Source organism: Siniperca chuatsi, linkage group LG5, assembly GCF_020085105.1.
Source record: "Siniperca chuatsi isolate FFG_IHB_CAS linkage group LG5, ASM2008510v1, whole genome shotgun sequence".
In the NCBI taxonomy this organism is placed as follows: Eukaryota; Metazoa; Chordata; class Actinopteri; order Centrarchiformes; family Sinipercidae; genus Siniperca; species Siniperca chuatsi.
In genome coordinates this window covers 27854425-27875014 of record NC_058046.1, presented here as the reverse complement: position 1 = coordinate 27875014, position 20590 = coordinate 27854425, and the positions used below count along the sequence as shown (strand labels likewise).

At 40.3% G+C, this 20590-nt stretch overlaps 3 protein-coding genes across 6 annotated transcripts; 1 reads left to right on the top strand and 2 right to left on the bottom strand.

The window, feature by feature from the left end:
• Window positions 1-1542: 1542 nt before the first annotated feature.
• On the bottom strand, window positions 1543-3546 carry LOC122876736 (gamma-crystallin M2-like). The gene is made up of 3 exons (XM_044197388.1): window positions 3406-3546; window positions 2005-2247; window positions 1543-1858 (listed from the first exon to the last, which is right to left on the bottom strand). Exons 1-3 carry the CDS (start codon window positions 3436-3438, stop codon window positions 1580-1582), a joined length of 555 nt encoding a protein of 184 aa, XP_044053323.1. The 5' UTR covers window positions 3439-3546; the 3' UTR covers window positions 1543-1579.
• A 1280-nt stretch (window positions 3547-4826) lies between these two features.
• On the top strand, window positions 4827-12710 carry inpp5e (inositol polyphosphate-5-phosphatase E). Of its 4 annotated transcripts, none has more exons than XM_044196297.1 (11): window positions 4864-5289; window positions 5910-6787; window positions 7553-7676; window positions 7790-7887; window positions 8021-8145; window positions 8441-8560; window positions 8956-9063; window positions 9660-9824; window positions 9940-10055; window positions 10269-10405; window positions 11428-12710. In XM_044196297.1, the coding sequence occupies exons 2-11, from the start codon at window positions 5979-5981 to the stop codon at window positions 11558-11560; spliced, it is 1935 nt and encodes a 644-aa protein (XP_044052232.1). In that variant the 5' UTR covers window positions 4864-5289; window positions 5910-5978; the 3' UTR covers window positions 11561-12710. The 4 variants fall into 4 exon arrangements, with proteins under 4 accessions (XP_044052235.1, XP_044052232.1, XP_044052234.1 ...); XM_044196299.1 differs by lacking the exon at window positions 4864-5289 and adding an exon at window positions 5304-5800; XM_044196300.1 differs by lacking the exon at window positions 8441-8560 and having other exon boundaries at window positions 4827-5289.
• Window positions 12711-13285: 575 nt separating this feature from the next.
• On the bottom strand, window positions 13286-19616 carry pmpca (peptidase, mitochondrial processing subunit alpha). The gene is made up of 13 exons (XM_044196301.1): window positions 19490-19616; window positions 17951-18153; window positions 17773-17852; window positions 17608-17690; window positions 17368-17462; window positions 17181-17281; window positions 15883-16146; window positions 15401-15493; window positions 15177-15295; window positions 14979-15069; window positions 14757-14819; window positions 14495-14639; window positions 13286-14347 (listed from the first exon to the last, which is right to left on the bottom strand). The coding sequence occupies exons 1-13, from the start codon at window positions 19534-19536 to the stop codon at window positions 14178-14180; spliced, it is 1554 nt and encodes a 517-aa protein (XP_044052236.1). The 5' UTR covers window positions 19537-19616; the 3' UTR covers window positions 13286-14177.
• Between the last annotated feature and the right edge of the window lie 974 nt (window positions 19617-20590).

Genomic DNA, 20590 nt, shown 5'->3' with positions numbered 1-20590 from the left:
AGAATGTCATAAAACCTACAGCCAGCATTTCTGTTCAGTTTAATGGCTTCATGTTAGCATGCTAACATTTCCTAATTTGCACAAACTAGAACTGCATTCCAAAACAAATGAAAGTGAAAAACGACCGGACTCTGGTTGTGAATGTACCTGTGTGACTGCTCTGTTATTGTGTTCCTTATGAGAACAGGACTGAAGGAAACATGCAGTCTACCAGAAACAAAGCCAGATGCTCCAAAGACAATATTTACATCTCATAACAACTCTGAACGAGACTGAAGCCAAATTGCAGCAGTGTTAATATAATCAGAGAATCACCAGATATTCCAGTATTTATGTGACAATGTCCAAGTTTACTATGGAAGACTCTAGACACAACGGTTTGAATTCCACTCCACAATTAGACTAAACTTCCTCCAGTTCAATGCAACGATTTCAGCTGACACAAGCCTCATTTTAGAACAAGAAAGGCAGCAGTTCCAGCAGTATGTATCACTACTTCTCAGTTGCAAATCAAAAGGCTTCGCAGATGGTGAGCATAGCCCCATTGCACAGAAGACATGGAAAGCCCACAGAGAATGTTCTTATGACAAATCTCAGGTCAGCAGGCAGTTTGTTCCAGAGAACAGGGCCAAAGTAGCTACCACCTTCACCAGATCTGAATCTGATTCTAGGTATAGTTAGAAAACCACCACCTGATGACCCGAGAGGTCTGACTTAGTAGTCAGTAAGCAGGTCAGAAATATGCTGGGGTGCCAAACCAAGTGCTTTAAGAAGAGTTTTGAAGTTGATTCAGTATTGTACTTGGAGCCCCTGCCAGCAGCTAGTTAGCTTAGCTTAGCACAAAGACTGGAAAAAGAGGGGAACAGCTAGCTTGGTTCTGTTCAAAGGTAACAAAATTCACCTACAAAAGCACCTCTAAATCTCACTAATGTTATGTCATGTTACATCTGTAAAAAAAAAGTATAAAAACAAGAATTCCTCTGGGTTATGTGCCGGACTGTTGCACGGCAAAAAATGGCAAATAGAAATAGCTGGAGATGTGGTATGAAGTGTAGGTCATACTGTATATGAGTTTGATTGCATTACACCCACTGATGTTTGGGTAAATAAAAATAAATAATAAATCAGAAAAGAGGTCTGTCAACTTAGCACCTTTCTCAACAAAAACATTTTTATTATCAACTTCATAAAAATAGTACTCAGTGCAGTTCTACAGTAAGGTATTAGATTGCATTTGATTGTGCAAGTTTTTGTATTCGGTTCCACAACTCTGTAAATGACTAAAAACAATCCAGCACATGCATCTGCCAAGAAACTGGAGAAGCAGACTTGAGATGAACAAAGTCGTTGATTATTGTGAAAATGTGGGTGGGAAATGAGAATACGAAGCGAATAATTGAATGAGAAGGAGAAATCTTCTCACCTTTGTCGACAGCCTTTCTCTTTGGTGAAGTTTGACCAGCTCTGATTGGTGTAAACGGTGTGAATGTGAGTAAAGAACATGGGTACTCAGAATAAAAAATTACTTAAACACACCAGCAGTTCAGGTTATGACAGCTTTATTCAGTGCAAAGAGAGTCTAATAGCAGGAGTCGGTGATGCGCCTCATGCTCATGAACCTCATGCCGCTTCCGCCCATGTTCATGAAGTTCCTGTACTCGCCGGGCCTCATGTACATCATCCTGCCTCTGTAGTGGGGCTGCTCGTACATCAGCCAGTGGCCCTCCATCACATTGCAGGACATGCAGTTGGACATGCGGTAACGGTCCATGATGTTGTCGCAGTCGTCCATCAGCTCATACATCTGACCTCCGAAGTTCTCCCTCTCGTAGATCCTCATCCTGTAGGATCCCCTGTGCTGTGGTGAAGAAGAGGACTGGGTTAAACTCAGAACATTTCACATTTTCAACACGAGCTCTATAAGGCTTGTTGTGAGAATTAATTATATTTAAAGCAGTCCAGAGATGTCATCCACAGTAAACCTAGCCACGTGCGAGATCTTACCATGGGAATCATGCGGCAAGACCTGATGCAGTCGCTCATGCCCATCATGCTCATGTAGTCGGCGTACTCGCCCCTCCTCATGAAGTACTGGTTGCCCATGTAGTTGGTGCGGTCGTACACCATGAAGCAACCTCTCTCCACCCTGCAGGAGTGGCACCTGTTCAGGTAGGAGGACATGTCTGGGCAGTCGCTCATGCACTCATAGGAACGACCCTGGAAGTTCCTCTCCTCGTAGAAGATGATCTGAGGGAGAAAGAAGGAAAGGCTTTGGTTAGCACATGTGAGGTATAGGAGCAGCACAGGAGTCATGTGTTCAAGTTTGAAGCCGCACATGTTAAGTTCTTTAGGGGAAAACGGTGAAAATGTTTGATGTCGGTGAATCCAACTTTCTTTGGATAATAGTGCTGTTAAGGATAAAACTGATTTTACTACTAAATTTACTTTTAATTGCATGTTTAAACCTGCAATAACAGATTGTTTTGGCCACTTGGGGGCAGCAGAAACAAGCTGTAAACACACTGACATATTATTGAACTTGTTAGCATTCAGTTGCCTATTTACTCATGCAGCAGATATGGAGCAACATTAACATATATTTGGAGTTGTGTCCACCTGAAGAATGTTAGTCCAATATTTACTCTCCTTGTAGCTCAGTTTTTGGTTTTCACCAACTTTTGAGGGAAATATAACCTGCTAAATGCTCCACTATGTTCATCAGCTAGTCGTTTACTTTTCCTGTCTGAGTTTAACTTTAGTGCTGGGCAGGTAGTGTTTTTAGAGATTTTTCACTGAAAACAGCTGCCAGCTGAGGCCGAAAACGACACTATAAGAGCTGTGAGAGTGAACCAAAACAGCAAAGTTGTGTTCCCGAAAACCAAAACAATGAGCTCAAAGACCCTTTAAAGCTCCGTAGAGCTGAGGGGAACTGCAGAGCTGGGTGGTAATTCTCTATGGGTTTGTCATTCTGAGCGACATAGTCATTTGCTTCATTATTATTATAAAGAATATTGGTAAATGGACTGTACTTATATAGCGCCTTTCTAGTCTTCCTGACTACTCAAAGCGCTTTAACTACAAATCACATTCACACACTGATGGCAGGTGCCAACTGCTCATCAGTTGAAAGAAACTAATCATTCACACACCGAAGGCACAGCCCTCAGGAGCAATTTGGGGTTCAGTGTCTTGCCCAAGGACACTTCGATATGTAGGCTGGGGGAAGTCCTTCCAATTGGTGGACGACCCGCTCTACCACTAAGCCACATTCGCCCACAATATTGATTATAGCAGCAATCCTGACAAAAACAGCATGAGGATCAATGTGTTTAAAGGCCACAAGGGCAATTTCCAGTTTATCCCGTTTAGTGCCAGTAACATTATGAAAACGAAGAGAGAGTTTACCTTGCTCATCATGTTCATTCCAGTGGAAGTCATTTTGCTGGTCAGTGGGCTGCTGTTGGAACTGCTGCTGTTCTTGCTCTTGCACCAAACTGTACCCTACCTGGTTTAACCCTTTCCTTTTATACCAGACCCACAGACTGGCCTTTTGTCTATAAACCCCCTGAGTCAGCAACAGTGCTATAGAAATGCACAGAATATGAAGGGGATTGTCCACATTTCCAGGGGCCAGTGGGCTCAGAAGTCCTTTCAGCGGGCATTTCTCGTATACAACGAGAGGGTCACAGAAAGGGTGTTCGAAGGTCCTTGACGTTGTTTATTCATTGTGACATGCACTGTTTGTCAGCAACAACATTTTTTCTGTTGTTTTCTGTTCCTGATTTGTAAAGTCAATGACTTTAGCATGTACTGTAGTGTGGAAAGTTTTTGTTTGTGAGTTTCATGAAAGCACCCAGTAACAGACCTACATGTAAAAGTGTAGTAATAATCATTTTCTGAACGTTAAATGTGGCAAAAAGAGTATTACATAATAAACAGCGAAACCTGTATATGAAAAATAGATTTTTTAGTCCACAGAGATATGTTGTGTAAGTGATTATGAGGTTGATTCCATTACACTAAGTGATGCGTGGGTAAATAAAACAGAAGTCAGTAATGAGGTGACATTTAAATATATATAAAAACTTAATTGGAAATATAGAAATGATGGCAGATGGTTGTGTTAGATGTAAGGGAAGTGGGAATAAAAGGAAATGAAAATGTATTCAGAAATAAAAGATGTACTTATTTTATCACAAAAAGACTATTCTTAAATATAATAAAGATTTATTTTTTGCTAAAAAGGTTTGTCACCTTATGATATCACTTATTCCAATAAGCATTTTGAAACACTCAAATGAATTAATTACAAAATATATTATTTAATAAAATGATTTAAGTGTGATGATGATTGGTATAAAGAAACCTGGCCTCTCAAGACAATTAGCATAAGCCAAATGCCTAATGTATAAACTCTAGATTTAACAGTGCCTTTCCTTTCAAGATCTTGGTACATATATACCTTTTTTCTTATAACAAAAATTGCAACCTTTTTTATTGAATTTATTCAAACAGTGGTGTAGGAGACTAATTGGATGCAAGAAACATCGTAAAAAGACAGACAAACTCTTTGATTAAGTTGGCAATAGGCTTGTGTGGATGAGAATTTCACAATTCTGTAACCACCTTATAACCACACAGAATAAGAGAATTTCAATCTAGTTTTATTCACAATAGTTTATTGGATTGTCACAACATAACAGACTTTTTATTCAGCAGTCACACAGTGAGTCAGGATTTACATTGTATCAATACGTATAGCCTAAGTTAGGTATAATATCAAGCTGCAAAAAGATATAATAGACAATAAAAAATTATGTAATGTGTAGTATTATTAACAAATAAATCAGACAACAATAATCCTATATATTACGCTTTATACTGTCAAAATTTTAAGGTAAATGTAATGGACTATATGCCATGTGATATGCTGACACACGTTGCAAATGTTGTTTCTCTTCCATTAATGCCAAAAAAGGTATGATATCAAACTGTATTTTAAGTCAGAGAGGCAAAGAACCAAAACAGTCACATTAAGGAGGCCAAGTAGTAATTCCTAATTAGGATACATGTACCATTATGAGTTACAAGACAGTACAACATACAGGAAGATTACATTCCGTGTACTTTGACTTCTCGGCACCGGGGGGCGCTGTGACACATGCACTGCTCTCTGTAATGACTCTCTTGTCTTGGTAACAAATATCTGTTGTCAAACGTTGCTAAGGAAGTAATCGAGCTAACGCTACTTTTAAATTAGCCACTCTGAAACCAAACAGTAAACGAGAGGTAACTTTACTTCAACGTGATAACAGTAAAATAACTACACACATTATCTCTATTTATTTATACGATCTTATAAACGTTTGCTTTAAACGTTAGCTCAGCTAGCCTGTATATCGCTACTGGTTTGCTACATTTTATAGCTTTGCTAACTAAAGCTACTGAAGGGTCATTAGCTAGTATAAGTCACCTAGAGGGTTAGCTAATGTTAACACTATATGTAACCTAAGCCTGAATTGTTGGTTGGATGATAGGTTAGCTAGTTAGTAGAAATCACGGCGCTTTTGTTAAGCAACAACGGGACTTTCGATTCAGTCTTGGTTTCTAACTTAGACGGCTAAGGCTAACATTAATTAGCTCACGCTGCTAGTATTCATTTAACTAGTTATAGTTGTTAGAGGTCACAATGCTAGCTATCCCTAACTAATGCTGCATGTTTAACGATTGTTGCTGATAGCTACGTTAACAGTGCCCTTAATTGCTAATGATAAAAAATGAGCTACATAACGCTAAACAGGTGATACAGTTAACTGATAAACAAACTCTCCTTGTATGGTCCACGTGGCTAAACTATTTCATTTTAAGGCCGGCATTTCACTGAAACATTTTCTGCCCAATATGTTCAGGTGTATGTCAGTTAGCAATGAGAAAGCTCCATCCATCTGACCACACCTGATCCCAGACATGACGAGAGGATGACTGAGAATGGAGAGGACAGCCCCCTCCATCAGTCCTGTGAGGCTCCTGGTAAAGGAGATTCAGTTGTCAATGACAGTAGGGCACTCAAGACCTCCTTAGTAGATGCCATACCCTGCAAGGAGCACAATGATCCCCTTAAACCCACTGCTAGAAACGCAGAGGGAGAGGTAATTCCCTACCAGCCTCGGCCACCCTACCTACCAAGGCTGTCAAAGTCCAGCAGAAGTGGCTCAGTGGACGAGACTGTGAGAACCAGGAGGCTGAGAAACAGTCAGGAGAGTCTGAGTGACCCGGCTGAGACTGGCTCTTCCGCAGACTCGCTTAAAGAGGACCAAACAGTTCCAGCTCAAGGTGAGTTTGTTCTCAGTGGTGCTGCCACCATCAGGAATGACCAGGACTCCAACGTGAGACCCCTCTCTGCTGTTACAAGAGGAGCCCCAGTCTTCCGGGACGGAGGGAGCAGTCTCTCTGACTATGAAAGGAGGCCCCCCAGCCAGCAGAGCGACCCAACAGACAACCAGGTGAGGCCCACCAAGATGCGTCTGTCTCCGGTGCAACCCACAGGGCCGCTGCCTGTTCTGGAGAAGAGCTTTGCGTCAGCCACTTTAAGGGCGGCTAATAGGATTGACCGGGATTGTTTGGATTATGCCATGTTAGCCAGAGAGAATCTTGAGGAGAGACTCCACAGGAACCTGAGCGACAGCCGGCTTCTGGAGAACATGGGGTCGGATAGTGCCTCTGTCAACTCCATGAGGTCCACTTACAGCGTGCTTAGCCCCATCAGACCCCAGGATGTGAGGAACAGGTACAGTAGGCATAGCAGACCATGTACCTGGAGTCTTCCCCAGGCTGGATGTGAAGGCTCTTTTGTAAGGCTTACCCTTTCCATTGTCAGAAGGCTATTAGAAGCCGGTCTCTTTCAAGGTCCTAATTTAGATGCAGGCCAGTGACAAAATAAAACTAGCCAAATGTAGAACTGGATGTGCATATTTTTATCCTTTGCAACAATAAGACAATCTTGAAATGGCACATGTGGCTTACTTTGTCAATAACGTCAGTCTGAGCTCTGGCCAAGCTTCAGCTATCTTATCCTTATACCAAAAGACAATTACTCAAAAGAAAGTTACTATGCACAGGCACTGCATAAGATTTAGGTACAGTATATCTATATATATATCCACTACAAGCCTTTTAGTATTGATTGTGCTCTCTGCTTGGAGCTGATTAGCATAGCGCATTTGGAGCTTGGTTCACTATCAGGAGTGAGTGTTTAAGCAACACCGTTTGACTGTTAATTTGTCCTGAAACCAAGACTTCAGACACCTTTACATTGTGTTTGTGCAGTGCTCGCATCTTTAAGAGAAAAGGGGAAGGTGGCAGAGTGGGGGGTGGGATTAACGCGGGATCAGAGAAGATGCTTGTTCAGTACAGTTTTTGACAGGAGGATGGACTTTTTAAATGATTCCCGTAACATGTGAGACAACAACCTTGCTTTTTCCTACACTGCATCCTGCAAGTTGGCTGCCAGTAGAAGTGCAAATTTTCCTCTCCAATGTTTTTTTCCCCCCAGGAGCTTTCTGGAGGGCAGCTTGCTGGGAAGCGGTGCCCTGCTCGGGGCAGAGGAGCTGGACCGCTACTTCCCCAACAGGAGAGTGGGCATCTACATAGCCACTTGGAACATGCAGGGAGAGAAGGTAGGAGGAAATCATGACTCTGCAGCATCTCACAGACCCAAGTGTCTTATTACTGCCTGCACAAGTTCAGGCACCAACTGAGTTGTAACCAAGTTTTTTTTTTTTTTTTTCAGGGGCTGCCAGCCAACTTAGATGATCTCCTCCTTCCAACAGACTCTGAATTTGCACAAGACTTTTATATTATTGGGGTCCAGGAGGGCTGTCCTGACAGGTATGTTGTGTTTTGTTTGATTTTAATCATGTTCACTGAATAATAGTGAGTTATTTTGATTGATTACTCTATCCGGGCTGTAAAGTTGGTTATACTGCTGTGTATGTGACTGTGTGTGTGCATGTGTATGCAGGAGGGAGTGGGAGACCCGTCTTCAGGAAACTCTGGGACCTTACTATGTCATGCTGTATGCAGCATCACATGGTGTTTTGTATCTCACCGTATTTGTCAGACGAGACCTCATCTGGTTCTGCTCAGGTCAGTAACACATCACATTATACAGGAAATAGATTTCAGTTTGGGAGGCAATAAACTAGCTTATGTAACTTTTGTGTAGTGCAGATTGTTGGAAGATGATCTTAAATAAGTCCCGTCTTAAATAAGTATGTTAGAATCAGATGCTAGTTCATTATTATTGGCCAAAGGAGTTTGCTGATAAAAGCATTTATTTTCTGTACACTGCACATGCACATGCTTTTGTGTTTGAATCTTACTGATTACACTGTTATGGCTCTGACACTAACCACAACATATGTTCTGTTGACCCACACAGAGGTGGAGCATGCCACAGTCACAACCAGGATAATCTCACAGATCAAGACCAAAGGGGCTGTGGGAATTGCTTTTACCTTTTTTGGCACTTCCTTCCTCTTCATCACATCTCATTTTACCTGTGAGTAGGAGGTTTCCCCAAAGTCAGGGAGGCTGCTGACTAAAGTAGAGATTTATTATAGCAAGGGGCTATTATCAGGATGGCTGAACATAGGACTGGCTGGAGATTTGTACTAAAGTTTAGGACGGATGTGGAAACATTGTGAACGAGGGGAAATTTCCACGCAGAGAAGAAACAGTAATGTTATCGTTTTTACGTCTTCAGCACACCAGCAGGTTCATTGTAAATATTAAACCCTGTCCACACATTCTATGAGGGGCATGCATTAGTTATTACACTCACCATACCTGCTTTTACATCTGCCCTTGGTATTACATATTTGCATTCAAACTTTGCAGCATTGACAGCTAGGCAGCCTCACAGGTTTCAAATGCGTTGTTCTGTTCTTCTTCCAGCTGGAGATGCCAAGGTTTACGAGAGAATACTAGATTACAACAAGATCGTCGAGGCTCTGGCTCTTCCAAAAGGCCTTCCAGACACCAACCCTTACCGCTCCACTCCATGTAAGATGCTTCGTTTGAAAGATGTGAAAAAATCTAAACAATTAGGATGGTGGTGTTTCTGCACCCAGAGCTGAAAAAAAATTTAACATGATCAGACTTTAACAGATTAACCTGTTGCCGTTAGCCTCATATTCTGTGTTAAAATATCATCTTTCTCAAACATGTAACATTCTGGCAATGGGATAAATAATATTTTACATATTTAAGTAATTTTCAAAAGACAAATGTATCTTAAAACAAGGTATTCTCTCACTGGATGCATAGTAAATATGCCTCACCTTATTCACACATTTTACTAATCAAAATAGGATTGATTGTAACTGTTAGAACTAGATTAAAATATGGTCCTGCTATTGAGAGCAGAATGACATTTATTGTTATTCATATAGAAAAGGTTTCAATCGTAGTCATCTGGACACTGTTTTCAGTGTCCAGATGACTACGATTGAAACCTTTTCTACGATGGAACATTCCTGGACGAATGAGGGACTACACCGTCTGTTATTCATATACTTAGTTCAGATTAAAGCCTTGATGTTGGTAAGAAAAATGGCTAGCTATCTTTGATAATCAAAGGATGTAATTTTTAATTGTAGCTGACGTCACCACAAGATTCGATCAGGTCTTCTGGTTTGGAGATTTTAACTTTCGGCTGGGTAAGGCCCGGGTCGACGTGGAGACCATCATCAACCGCACAGTAGTAGGCTGTGATATGGGCTCTCTGTTGGAGCACGACCAGCTCTACAAGGAAATGAAGGATGGTATGCTTGCACGTTGGACACTAAATGTCTGTGAAAAGTTTCAAAGTTTTCATAGAAGTAGGTTGTTGTGTTGGATTGATTCTCACCCTGCGAATGTGCTTCTTTTTCCTTCCAGGTTCAATCTTTAAAGGCTTCCAAGAGGCACCAATACACTTCTTCCCCACATACAAATTTGACATCGGCTGTGATATCTACGACACTACTTCTAAACAGAGAACGCCTTCATACACAGTAAGAAGAAAATCAAGCTCCACGTGACTAAAAATCAGATGCTCTGTTAATATGGCCACCAAAAAAAAAAAAAGCCAACCCTTTGTTGGAAAGCACTTTGTAACACTCATACACCTTTCAGCTGCTTTAGTTGAAGTCTAAACTGGCCAGGGCAGTTTAAGTCAGCATCTTGTGGCTCTCAGCGAGGTTAAACCTCTCTGTTTGTGTTAACAGGACAGGATTGTGTTCAGGAACAGGCACGCTGATGACATAAAAGTGGTCAAGTACACCAGCTGCTCCGGCATCAAGACCTCAGACCATCGGCCCGTCATCGGTGTCTTCCAGGTCAAACTCAGGCCAGGCAGAGACAAGTGAGTCCCATTGCCCTTCAGAAACATACCTTAAAATACTGTCTTCATGTTAAGAGTGCATTCAACAATGTACTGATTTCTGTCGTCAATCAGTAGAGCTAAGCAGTACAGTATATTGACATTTGTTTGTTATTGCGATTATATCAGGAAATATTTTATATTATTAATTGTTCTAAACACCTTTGTTGTCAAAATTAGTACAAAGTAGTTACTAAGTTAGTAAGTCTTCTAATTTCTGTAACTGGAATGGACGACTTAATATAATTTTCCATGTCTAAACTGTGATAACATGATATATAGAATATTGATATCAGAGGAAGGTCTTGTGGTTATTGTGATGTCACTCGTGTCGTCCCTTTCAGTTCAACATTCGATGAAAATATGAAATATTTAAAGTTGCATTTTCACAACTGCTGTACAGTAAGCCACCTTAACTGATTCATTTAGTATAGTTGTAATATATAACAATGCATAATATTGGTTTCTTTAATGAAGCTGATTAGCCTTCACTTCTTAAAGCTAGGGTAGGTAACGTTGGAGAAGCTAGCAAGCTAGATTTTGAAAGTATCCAACCGAAAAAATCCCACCCCCTCTCTTCAGGCCTCCCCCCAAAACACATTTTCATGCGCAATGAGTGCACGCAGGTAGACAGGTAGTTAGACAGGCAGGTGGGCCAGCCAATCATTTCATTTGGGCCAAATGAAATGATTGGATGGGCTTATTACAGGCCTGCGACAGCCGACAGATACCAGATGTTTTTCATTTTTTTCAGAGCATTTGATTTATTGATTGCTGTCGGGATGTAAAGATAATTTCAACAAATATAACAAACAAAATGCTTCTGAAGTACATTAGCTACCCTAGCTTTAAATTTCATTTTCAAATGCTATGGCAGCAACTTTCTGCCGCTTTACACTGGATTCTTAATGCCCTCTCTTTAAATTATGAATTTACTAGTTGTCTTTCCTTCATTTTGACCTCATAAGTCTGGTGTACCACATTTGTTTGTTTGTGTTGTTTAGTATTCCCCTGGGTGCGGGACAATTTGACCGAGGCTTGTACTTGGAGGGCATCAGGAGGAGGATCACCAGGGAGCTGAAGAGGAGGGAGGCCATGAAGAACCAAAGTAGCAGCACCATCTGCACCATCTCCTAAACTCTTAAAATGAACTCTCCAGACCAGACTGGACTGGATCAAACTGTGCCAGAAACTGGACTGTAAAACCAGGCGGGCAGAAAAGGACCAAAAAGGAAACCAGAGTTGTCTTAACTACAGAGAGCCAAGTGCTGGCTGTGGTAACTGAGCAGACGGCGCCCTCTGTTGGGCATTGTTGGGAACGGTTTGTGTGTGTCCTGGTGAAACTGGTCAAGGGAAGTGGCTGGCTGTACTTGAGGGCAGGGACCTTCAGGTCAGACAGACAGAGAGAGGTTTGAAGACACAGCAGTCTAGTATTTACTCAACCCCCTCTACTCAAACATGACTGAGACACAGAGGGAAGAGGGGCCACTGTTGTGGCTTACAATTCAGTCACATGCTGAGTGTGAACTGATCTAACCTTAAAGGCTCTGTGTGACTGCATTCATTTAGTCATTTTTTTGGAGGTGTTTAAAAAGCATCATGAACCCCAATGTTACGTTTTTATGAATGCTGCGTCAGTGTTCAAAAGCCTTGTGAGTTTGTTATCAAACAGCTTACCAAGCTTAATTGCGTTTTGGTGGCACATAGGTGCACTTTTTAAATGTCGTTTAGGTGTCAGTGATTGGTCGATTTTTAACTTGAATTTAGTTCTAAGCTGAATGTTTTGTTGGTGAGATACAGTGACTGAAGAAGGGAGCTGTTCTGTCGTGAGGTTAATATATAATTTAAAGAGCATGACATGATAAAGCTACAGTCAGGAGGTCGTTACTACTTGTTACATGCTACTGTTGAATTTCAGGGAGATCAAATGTATTTGACAGCTTATATTTAATTTTTTTTAAGGAACTCACCTACTATAAAATAGATGGAGCATTTTATTTTTGTTAACGCCACTCACTTACTTTTCCTCTTATTAGGCCAAGTGATCCTTTGCAACAGACTGTAACTCAATGCCTTACCTCTCATCTTACTGCTTTGTAAACCTCATATATTCTATAAACTGTCCATGTACTGTATGTACCACATTAATGAGCTTGCATTCCCAGCATCAAGAGCAGTCTGCTCCAAAAGAAGTGCCTGTGGGTCTTGTTTCCATTTCTTCAGGACCTATATCTTTATACATCTTTTTATATGTCACCTAACATCCCGTAATAAATGCTTTAAAACACTTGTCGACTTTGTCCGTTACACTAACACAAGACCCTTAAAATATATTAAAATATCTATTATTTATGGATGCAATTACATTTATTTAGCAGTTGGTATACAGATGTTAGAGGAGTTTAAAATATTCACTGTAGTCACAGGCTACAAGTAAAACACACACGGGTGTATTTGGGTGTTAAATAAAACGTTTGGTGAAATGTCTTATCAAATGTAAGCCTCTAAAGGCACTGAACAGTGTGAGACATCTTGGAAACGCTTATTCGCCTCACTTAGCTAGATGAGAAGATCGGCGCCGCTGCCATTGCTAAGTTAAATATGTCCGCAGACCGTTAGCTTACCATTAGCATGAAGACTGTAAACAGCTAGCCTGACTGCGTCCAACTTTAACACAATCCGGCGACCAGCACCTCGTCTGCTTAATAATTAACACGCTATAGCTGGTGTGTTTTATCTGTACAAAAACCGAAGTGTAAAAACGACAATTCGACGTTTTATTTGGGGTTATGAGCCGGGTCATTAAACGTTTCGTTTCTTAAACGAGTCATCTAACTCTCCGCCAGAAAGCAAATAAGCATATTTGCCAAATCTAAATTATTCCTTTAATTTATCCCGTTAATTATTATTTGCAAGGGCATCAACACAACCACAAAAAATACAAAAAAAAAGAGAAAAGAACGGGTTTCACTTTAGATTTCAATCTCTTTACAGTACATCTGAGATACAATGACAGAAAAAAAAGACAAATTGGCTACAGTTGGGAGGTTTGTCACATTTATCCAAAAAATTCCAAGGATTCCTTTATTAATCAGTCTACCATCGCTGTGTATAGTGTCTCCTGTGCCTGTATATGGAGATTATGAAGTGCTCATATATAAATAGTAAGATTCACAACTGCGTTTTTGATCCGTCCGATCAGGAACATGAGAAGGCTCATGGTGGAGCTCGGTGAATTTTAGAGAGCTGAGAGAAAAATAATAGCTCAATAAAAATTAATAAAACAGTGTAGACACTGCTGTCTATGTCAGCTGCCCCCTTCTCTTGCCTATATGCTGATTCACTTACTTTCGCAGTGTAATTTCATTCATTCATTCATTCATAAACTTAAAAATAACAGGTTGGTATTTGGGTTTTTAAATGAGAAATTAAACACTTTTATTTTGGTTTTGGGGTAAATTCTCCCTTTAAAACCAAACTTCCTGCAAACCATCCCAGTAAATAATGAAATATGTCTTCCTGCCCACAAACAATAAATACAGACACACCAACTGTATGTAGACTAAGGTTACTGTAGAGTAAATTCTAACTTTTCTTTAAAATCCCCGCTCTCAGAGGTTCAGTCGATAGCCCGGGTATTGGTCCCCTCCCAGAGCGAGCTGTGTCGAGTTCTGTGGTGGGAGGGGACACTAATGTAATCTTCCAGTCCAGTTTATTTACAGTGATGTTTGCCAGTGACGACTGGCTTGATGGTCTATCGGAACAGGCGATACATGCGGGGCAGACGTCCGTCTTTGCTGGACAGGGCGGCCTGGATGTGTTCGTAGGAGGGCAGCTCCGTCAGGTCTCCCAGAGCTGCTACTGCGGGCTTACTGCGCAGCATCTTGGTGGTTACTCTTTTAATGTCACTGGCTGTCACGTTGCCTGGAAATGATTATTTATTGAAAAAATAAATAAATAAGCAGGGTGAAATAAGACTATTTCTACTTATTTCATGACATTTTCTAGGCCATTTTCCCACGAGTTAGTTTGAATCAATAAAGAAACAGAAACATTTTGTTCAATACTCACTTATTAAATCACACAGTTCATGTGGCAGTTTTCTCTTTCCTGTGGAGAGAACCTGGCGACCAACATCTTCAAAAATAACCGGCCGCGACTCAAGGTTCATCATCAACATGGACTTGAGCTGAGTCTTGGCCCTCTCCAGCTCCATCTGGATATACAGGGGGGAGAATGAGGAACTGTTCTTAGAATGGTACATCACCTTTGTTTCTTTAATAATCAATATTGCAAAAGTTGGATTGCCCTGATAGTCAAACACAGCCATTACCTCTCCTGCGCTGCCAGCCATCTGAATGAACTCTCTGGTTATTATCTCCACCATTTCCCGCACCTGAAGATGAATGTATGTAATGATAAGAACTCTGCATACACATCAACAAAGACCACATAAACCAAATAAAGAGCCATTCACACAAGAAAGACATATACAAATTTGGATGCAAAGGCAGAATAAGACATTTGAACCCTGCTATCCTGAGCTTGTACCAACCTGTCTGGGGTCTGCACTGGCATGGATACACAGCAGACCACTGTCCTCATAGCTATGATGGTAGGAGGTGGCATTGTACATCCAATGATGCCTACAACAGACAAGAAAAACCATACGACAATTAGTGAAACTGATACAACCTTTTGGCTGGTGTTATATTCTGATTATGATTATCTGAAACGATGCTGAATTGTTCACCTGTTGAGTACGTTCAGGTACAGACGGGTGAACATGCCTTTACCAGGTCCTCCTGCAGAAAAGGAGCCACCTCCACCCATCATCATGTTGAGCACCGCGAATGGGATGAAGTCGTCCTCCTGTAAAGGGAAAACAAGCATTTTGTATTTGGGAGATTGCTGCTAACATGTATCAGGCCCCCGATTGGAGACTCTCTAAGGTAGCCACCCACTGCAAACACCCACCAGGAAGGAGCAGCTCTCCAGGCCGATCATGATGTGGGTGAGCTCTGGGATCGGGGTGGGGCCAAGGCTCACATCTGACATATCCTTCTCCATCTAACAGATTAAAAGAAGATGTTATTGTCCTACCTTCAATACTAGCAGCAATGCTTATATCACGAACACATTTTGTCTTGTTTTTTTCTAAAAATACTGTTAAGTAACTGCTGTTTCTCCTCAGCCATAAGCTTGGTCCATTTTGTCAAATATCAAATTAAGCGCAAATGAAAAATCTGCCAGAAAACATGTCTCTCCTCTGTAACTGCAGACAAACAGTTTGCTGACCTACAGAAGAAAATTTGAGGACATTACTTTCTTATATTACAATCTTTTTCACCATTTTACACCTGGAAAATCCTTCAGATAAATGCTACCTTCCCCTAAGAAACGTTTAGGGCCAAATCTGGCACAAAGATGACGTGTAAACAATAAAAACAATCAATCACCTTGACGATGCCACCAGTGTACTGTGCGACAGAGAGGTCCACGCTGGCCACCGCACTCGTTCCCCACACTGGCTTCACATCCAACAGGTATTTCCTGGCACATTCGACCAGCTGCTCGTGCTCGATGCCCACTCCAGCCAGCACCATCCGCTCAGGACAGTAGTAGTTACGCAGGTAGCTGTGAAGCACGTTCTTGTCAATCTTGTCCACATTGTCTACAGGACAAAAGCGAGGCAGTCCGACCGTGTTGCCTCGATATGCAGCCTGGAGACAAACAATGAACAGTCGCAATAATGTTAAAGGAAAAATAAAGCTACATTGATCTGGTACAACAATTACAATTATTTTCATTTTTTTTACAATTATTTTTGACAGGCTGCTGTTTCCATGGAAGCTCTTCAATTATACAATTATTTAGTATACAATTTATTTAGTTTTTGGATTTCGGGGTTGATGGTTGATCTGCAATACTATCCGAATGCACAAAATGACTAAGTAGCTATGGGGATTAGATAGTTAAAGGTTCTGAGTGTAATATTTAACGGCTCTATTTGCAGAATACAGCAATAATATTCATAAGTATGTTTTCATTAGTGTATAATCACCTGAAAATAAGAATCGTTTTGTTTTCATTACCTTAGAATAAGACACTTTTATCTACAGATGGGAGTGGGTCCTCTTTCACAGAGGTTGCCATGTTGCACCGCCATGTTTCTACAGTAGCCCAGAACGGACAAACCAAACACTGGCTCTAGATAGGGCTTTTTGCATTTTTCACGAGTTTCGCGGCCACCGTAGTTTCTCCTACAAGCTTGGAAGGGGAGGGTGAGGCAAGCGGTATTCAAATTATTGTAATCTGCAATTTCACCGCTAGATGCCACTAAATCCTACACACTGCTCTTTGAAAATTGGACTGAAATGATGATGGTTAAAGTTTGTTCGAAAGTCGTAATTAATTAATCATTTTAGTAAATTATCTTGAAAAAAAATGGCAATGTTTTGCTGGTAAAAGCTTAAAAAAAAAGCAACATTAAGTTGCCTTTTTTATTTGTTTCATAATATCATGAAATCTGTTCCAGACAAAAAAGGTACTGTAGTTAATATAAGGCCTGGAATTGTGGTAAGTTATGATGGGTATTAACATTATGCACACTGAACGATTAAACAACTAATCAACAATGGTACTTATCAATTAACTGATCAACTACAGCGGCACTACATATTAATAAAATGTTTTGGAATAATTGATTCACAAACAGAGCTGGTGTTGGAGGGTCTAAACAAATGATGTGACTCACAGCATGTATCATCTCGGTGAGTAAGGGTTCAGGGTCTGGCCTCATGTTTAGATCTTCTAGTTCAAAGCGTACCGCCATTCTGGTCATCTCAATCTCATCATCTGCATGTAAACATAGGTCATCTCAGACAGACAGACATTTGTCACAGTTCCCATGGATTTGTCACTTAAAACAAAAATGGACTTGCCAAGCAGGCGAGGCTGCAGAACAGCATCAGAGAGAAGACTGACCACTGTGTCCAGACCCTTCACTTCAGCAGACACTGCATACATGGTGGTATCTCTGCACAGCAAAATGATATGATACATCACACATACAACGGCCATATTCACATGCTCTCTGGCAGAAGAAAGGCATGGTTCACATATGGAAGGTAGTAATACATCATATATCACTGAGACATGCATTGTTCTGAAAGACTACATACCTTGATGTTTGGCAGTCGCATATCCCTCCGTGTTTTTCCAACGTGAGGAGAATTTCATCTTTACTCCCATACTGAGCTGTGGACTTAACATAAAAACGACTGGTGTCAACATTACTTCACACCCCTCAACCGTTCATTTTGTGGTCTTTACTTTGTTTTACTTACAGAGAAGGCAAGTTTCTCTACAAAGTGTGCTATTCCACTTGGGTACTTTGTTTCATGCCTGGATCCAGAATTTACTAAAACTAAAAAACAAGAAATAAAACATCCACATTTTATCCACTTCATCCAGATCCTGAAGACACGTGGATATTATAATTTGCATAACACTACTGCAACTTACTTCCAACTGTGCAGAATTGACCAAACTTGTTTTGGGAAGCGACTTTGAGGCCATTTTCTAGAGTAGTGATCTTGGTCTCATATTTTTCCTGACCATCCACAGATGCAAAAACTGGCTTGGGGATCCCAGGCAGCGGTGCAGAGAGGGAGATATTTGGGTATCTGCCGCCACTGCTGTACTTTCTGTAAGCTGCGATCCCAAACCTTTGAGAACAACAAAGCAATGTTTCTTTAACTTCTTCTCAGCAACGTTAAGCCAGTTGTGAAAACAGTATTTAAATTCTTAACTTGAGCAAAAATATACCAGGGAGTCCCCAGGAAATTGTTGAGGTGGTAAGCCACCATCAACCATATACAGATCTTCTAATGAGTCAGTCAATCAGTTCAGCTAGTAGGCGATGCTCTAAACAACTGCCGCAGTCATTAAATATATGGCATCTGCTCTTTGTCCATGAAGTTTAATGTTGTATTTCATAAAACTCTCTCTTTTTTTTTTTTAAGATGTTATATGCTCTGTTCTAATTGTAAGTTCTGGACGCAAAACTTTGCTTACATAAAATGAGAGGAAATTGGCAGTGAAATATAATATAAAGTAAAAGTAGAACATGTTCCCTTTCAGAATTGTAGTCCAGGTATTATTTAGTCTAACCACAAATGGGTGACAAATTAAAGGAAAAACCTACATAAACTGCATTAAATACAAGCTTCAGTGCTACTTGACATGGATTCTTCAGGTCTCTGAACTCTACTGGAGAGATGTAACATTTTAAAGATGTTCCCACATGTAGTGTTTTGGTGATGATGGTAGAGAACGCTGTCCATCACGTAGCTCCAAAATCTCAAGTGTTCAATTAGGTTGAGATGCGGTGACTATGAAAGCCATAGCATACTGTATGATTCACATCATTTTCATACTAATCAAACCATTCAGAGATCCCTAGTAGAAGCCTCTATTTTGTTTCTCCACTCATTTAATTAGGTTTTTCCTTAAACTTGTTACCCCTCTGTACTTTCTACATTGTTATGCAAACCATTGCAAATTTAACACATAATTAGTATAACGGTATAACGTCAGCTAGCAATTCTTAAACTTTGATGCATATATGTACCTAGATATTTAAACTATCAACAAACATAGAGCTTAGCGAATCAACCAAAGTCTAACAAACTGGAAGTAAATCACCAGTACCCAAAAATTATAACGTCTTCATCTCTACAGCCAACCTCTAAAATACTCTCATTAACATCTAACTATAAACGACAGGTGACTTTGTTTCATGTACTCCATTTAATCATGATGTAACATTAGCCAAGACATCCTGACAGCAAGAGACTACAGCTTGTTTGACGGCTAACAGTTAGCACCATGCTAACTGGGCGAGCTAATCTTGGGTGATGAGAACGTAGAAAAGTTACGACGCAGCAGATGTCAGGGAGAGTCATGACATGACATATGCTGAATACACCGGTAGGGTTGTTTCTCCGTATTTAAATCGAGTCTGGCGACAATTTAAGAGCATTTATTTTAAACGTGTACTACCTTTGAACACGACTCCAGGTTCTACACCTCGACATGTGAGTCGCCATCTTGGATCTTGTGTGACCAGAAATGAACCCGGATGATGATGTTTCCTGAAGCACTTCCGCCGCAGACGCGCCTACGTACCCTGATAAACAAACAAACAAACAAACTCCTTTTTTAAGACAAACTTGTTTTGTTGTTTTATTACCCTGCAAAGCACTTTCAACTGTATTTGTACAAAACGGTGCCATACACCTAAACCTTCTATTGACCTTCAATATTTTATTTCACTTTATTTATTTCTGTTTTTAAATTGAAGACTATTGTATATTCTTTGCCAATTGTTATTGTTGTTATTTTTGCCTTTTTATTGTTTTGTGTTGTTTTGTCTGTAACTTTTTATACAGCTGTCTTGAAAAAGAGTTTTCCAACATCAATGGGTTGGTTAAATAATTGGTAGATAAGAAAAAATAAAATAAAATTAGAATTTGTGAATGTTATATTTTCCTTTTTTTTATGAGCACATAAATGTCCCATCATTTTGCATCTTTAATAGAATCACATCCATATTAGATATAAATACCAAATTTTCCATGGTGGTACCATGCCAAAACAAAGCAAAATACAGCAAAATAAAACAAACAAATAATTATTAAGGAGTGGGGTTGTCTTTCTGCTAGTCATATTTTAAGATGGAAGAAAGACTCTTGGGCTCTGCAAAATAGCAAACTATACGATAATAAAATAAATGATCTATGTTTAAAGGATTATCTGCAAAAGTTAACTTTAGGCACAAGGCTGACTTCTCTGCAGCCATGCTGTTGAATAATGATCTCGCTGAGTTGCCTGTTTTCCTTTTTGATAGAAACAAGACTCTTGCTTCTGTCTTTCCATTTTGGCCCATTTGAAGTGAAATCTTCCCAGTGATGAATCAAAGCAGCACCAACACAACTTTTCAATGCGGATATCCTCATGCCTACCATTGAGCCATTCAGACTACTGCCATACAAAAAGCAAGTCCGGGGCCTCAAGAAAATCATCTAGAAGCAGCAGTCTAGATCGTTATTGTCTTCCTTACTTGTAACATATAATATATGTATTAATCGCTTTTTCCTCCAG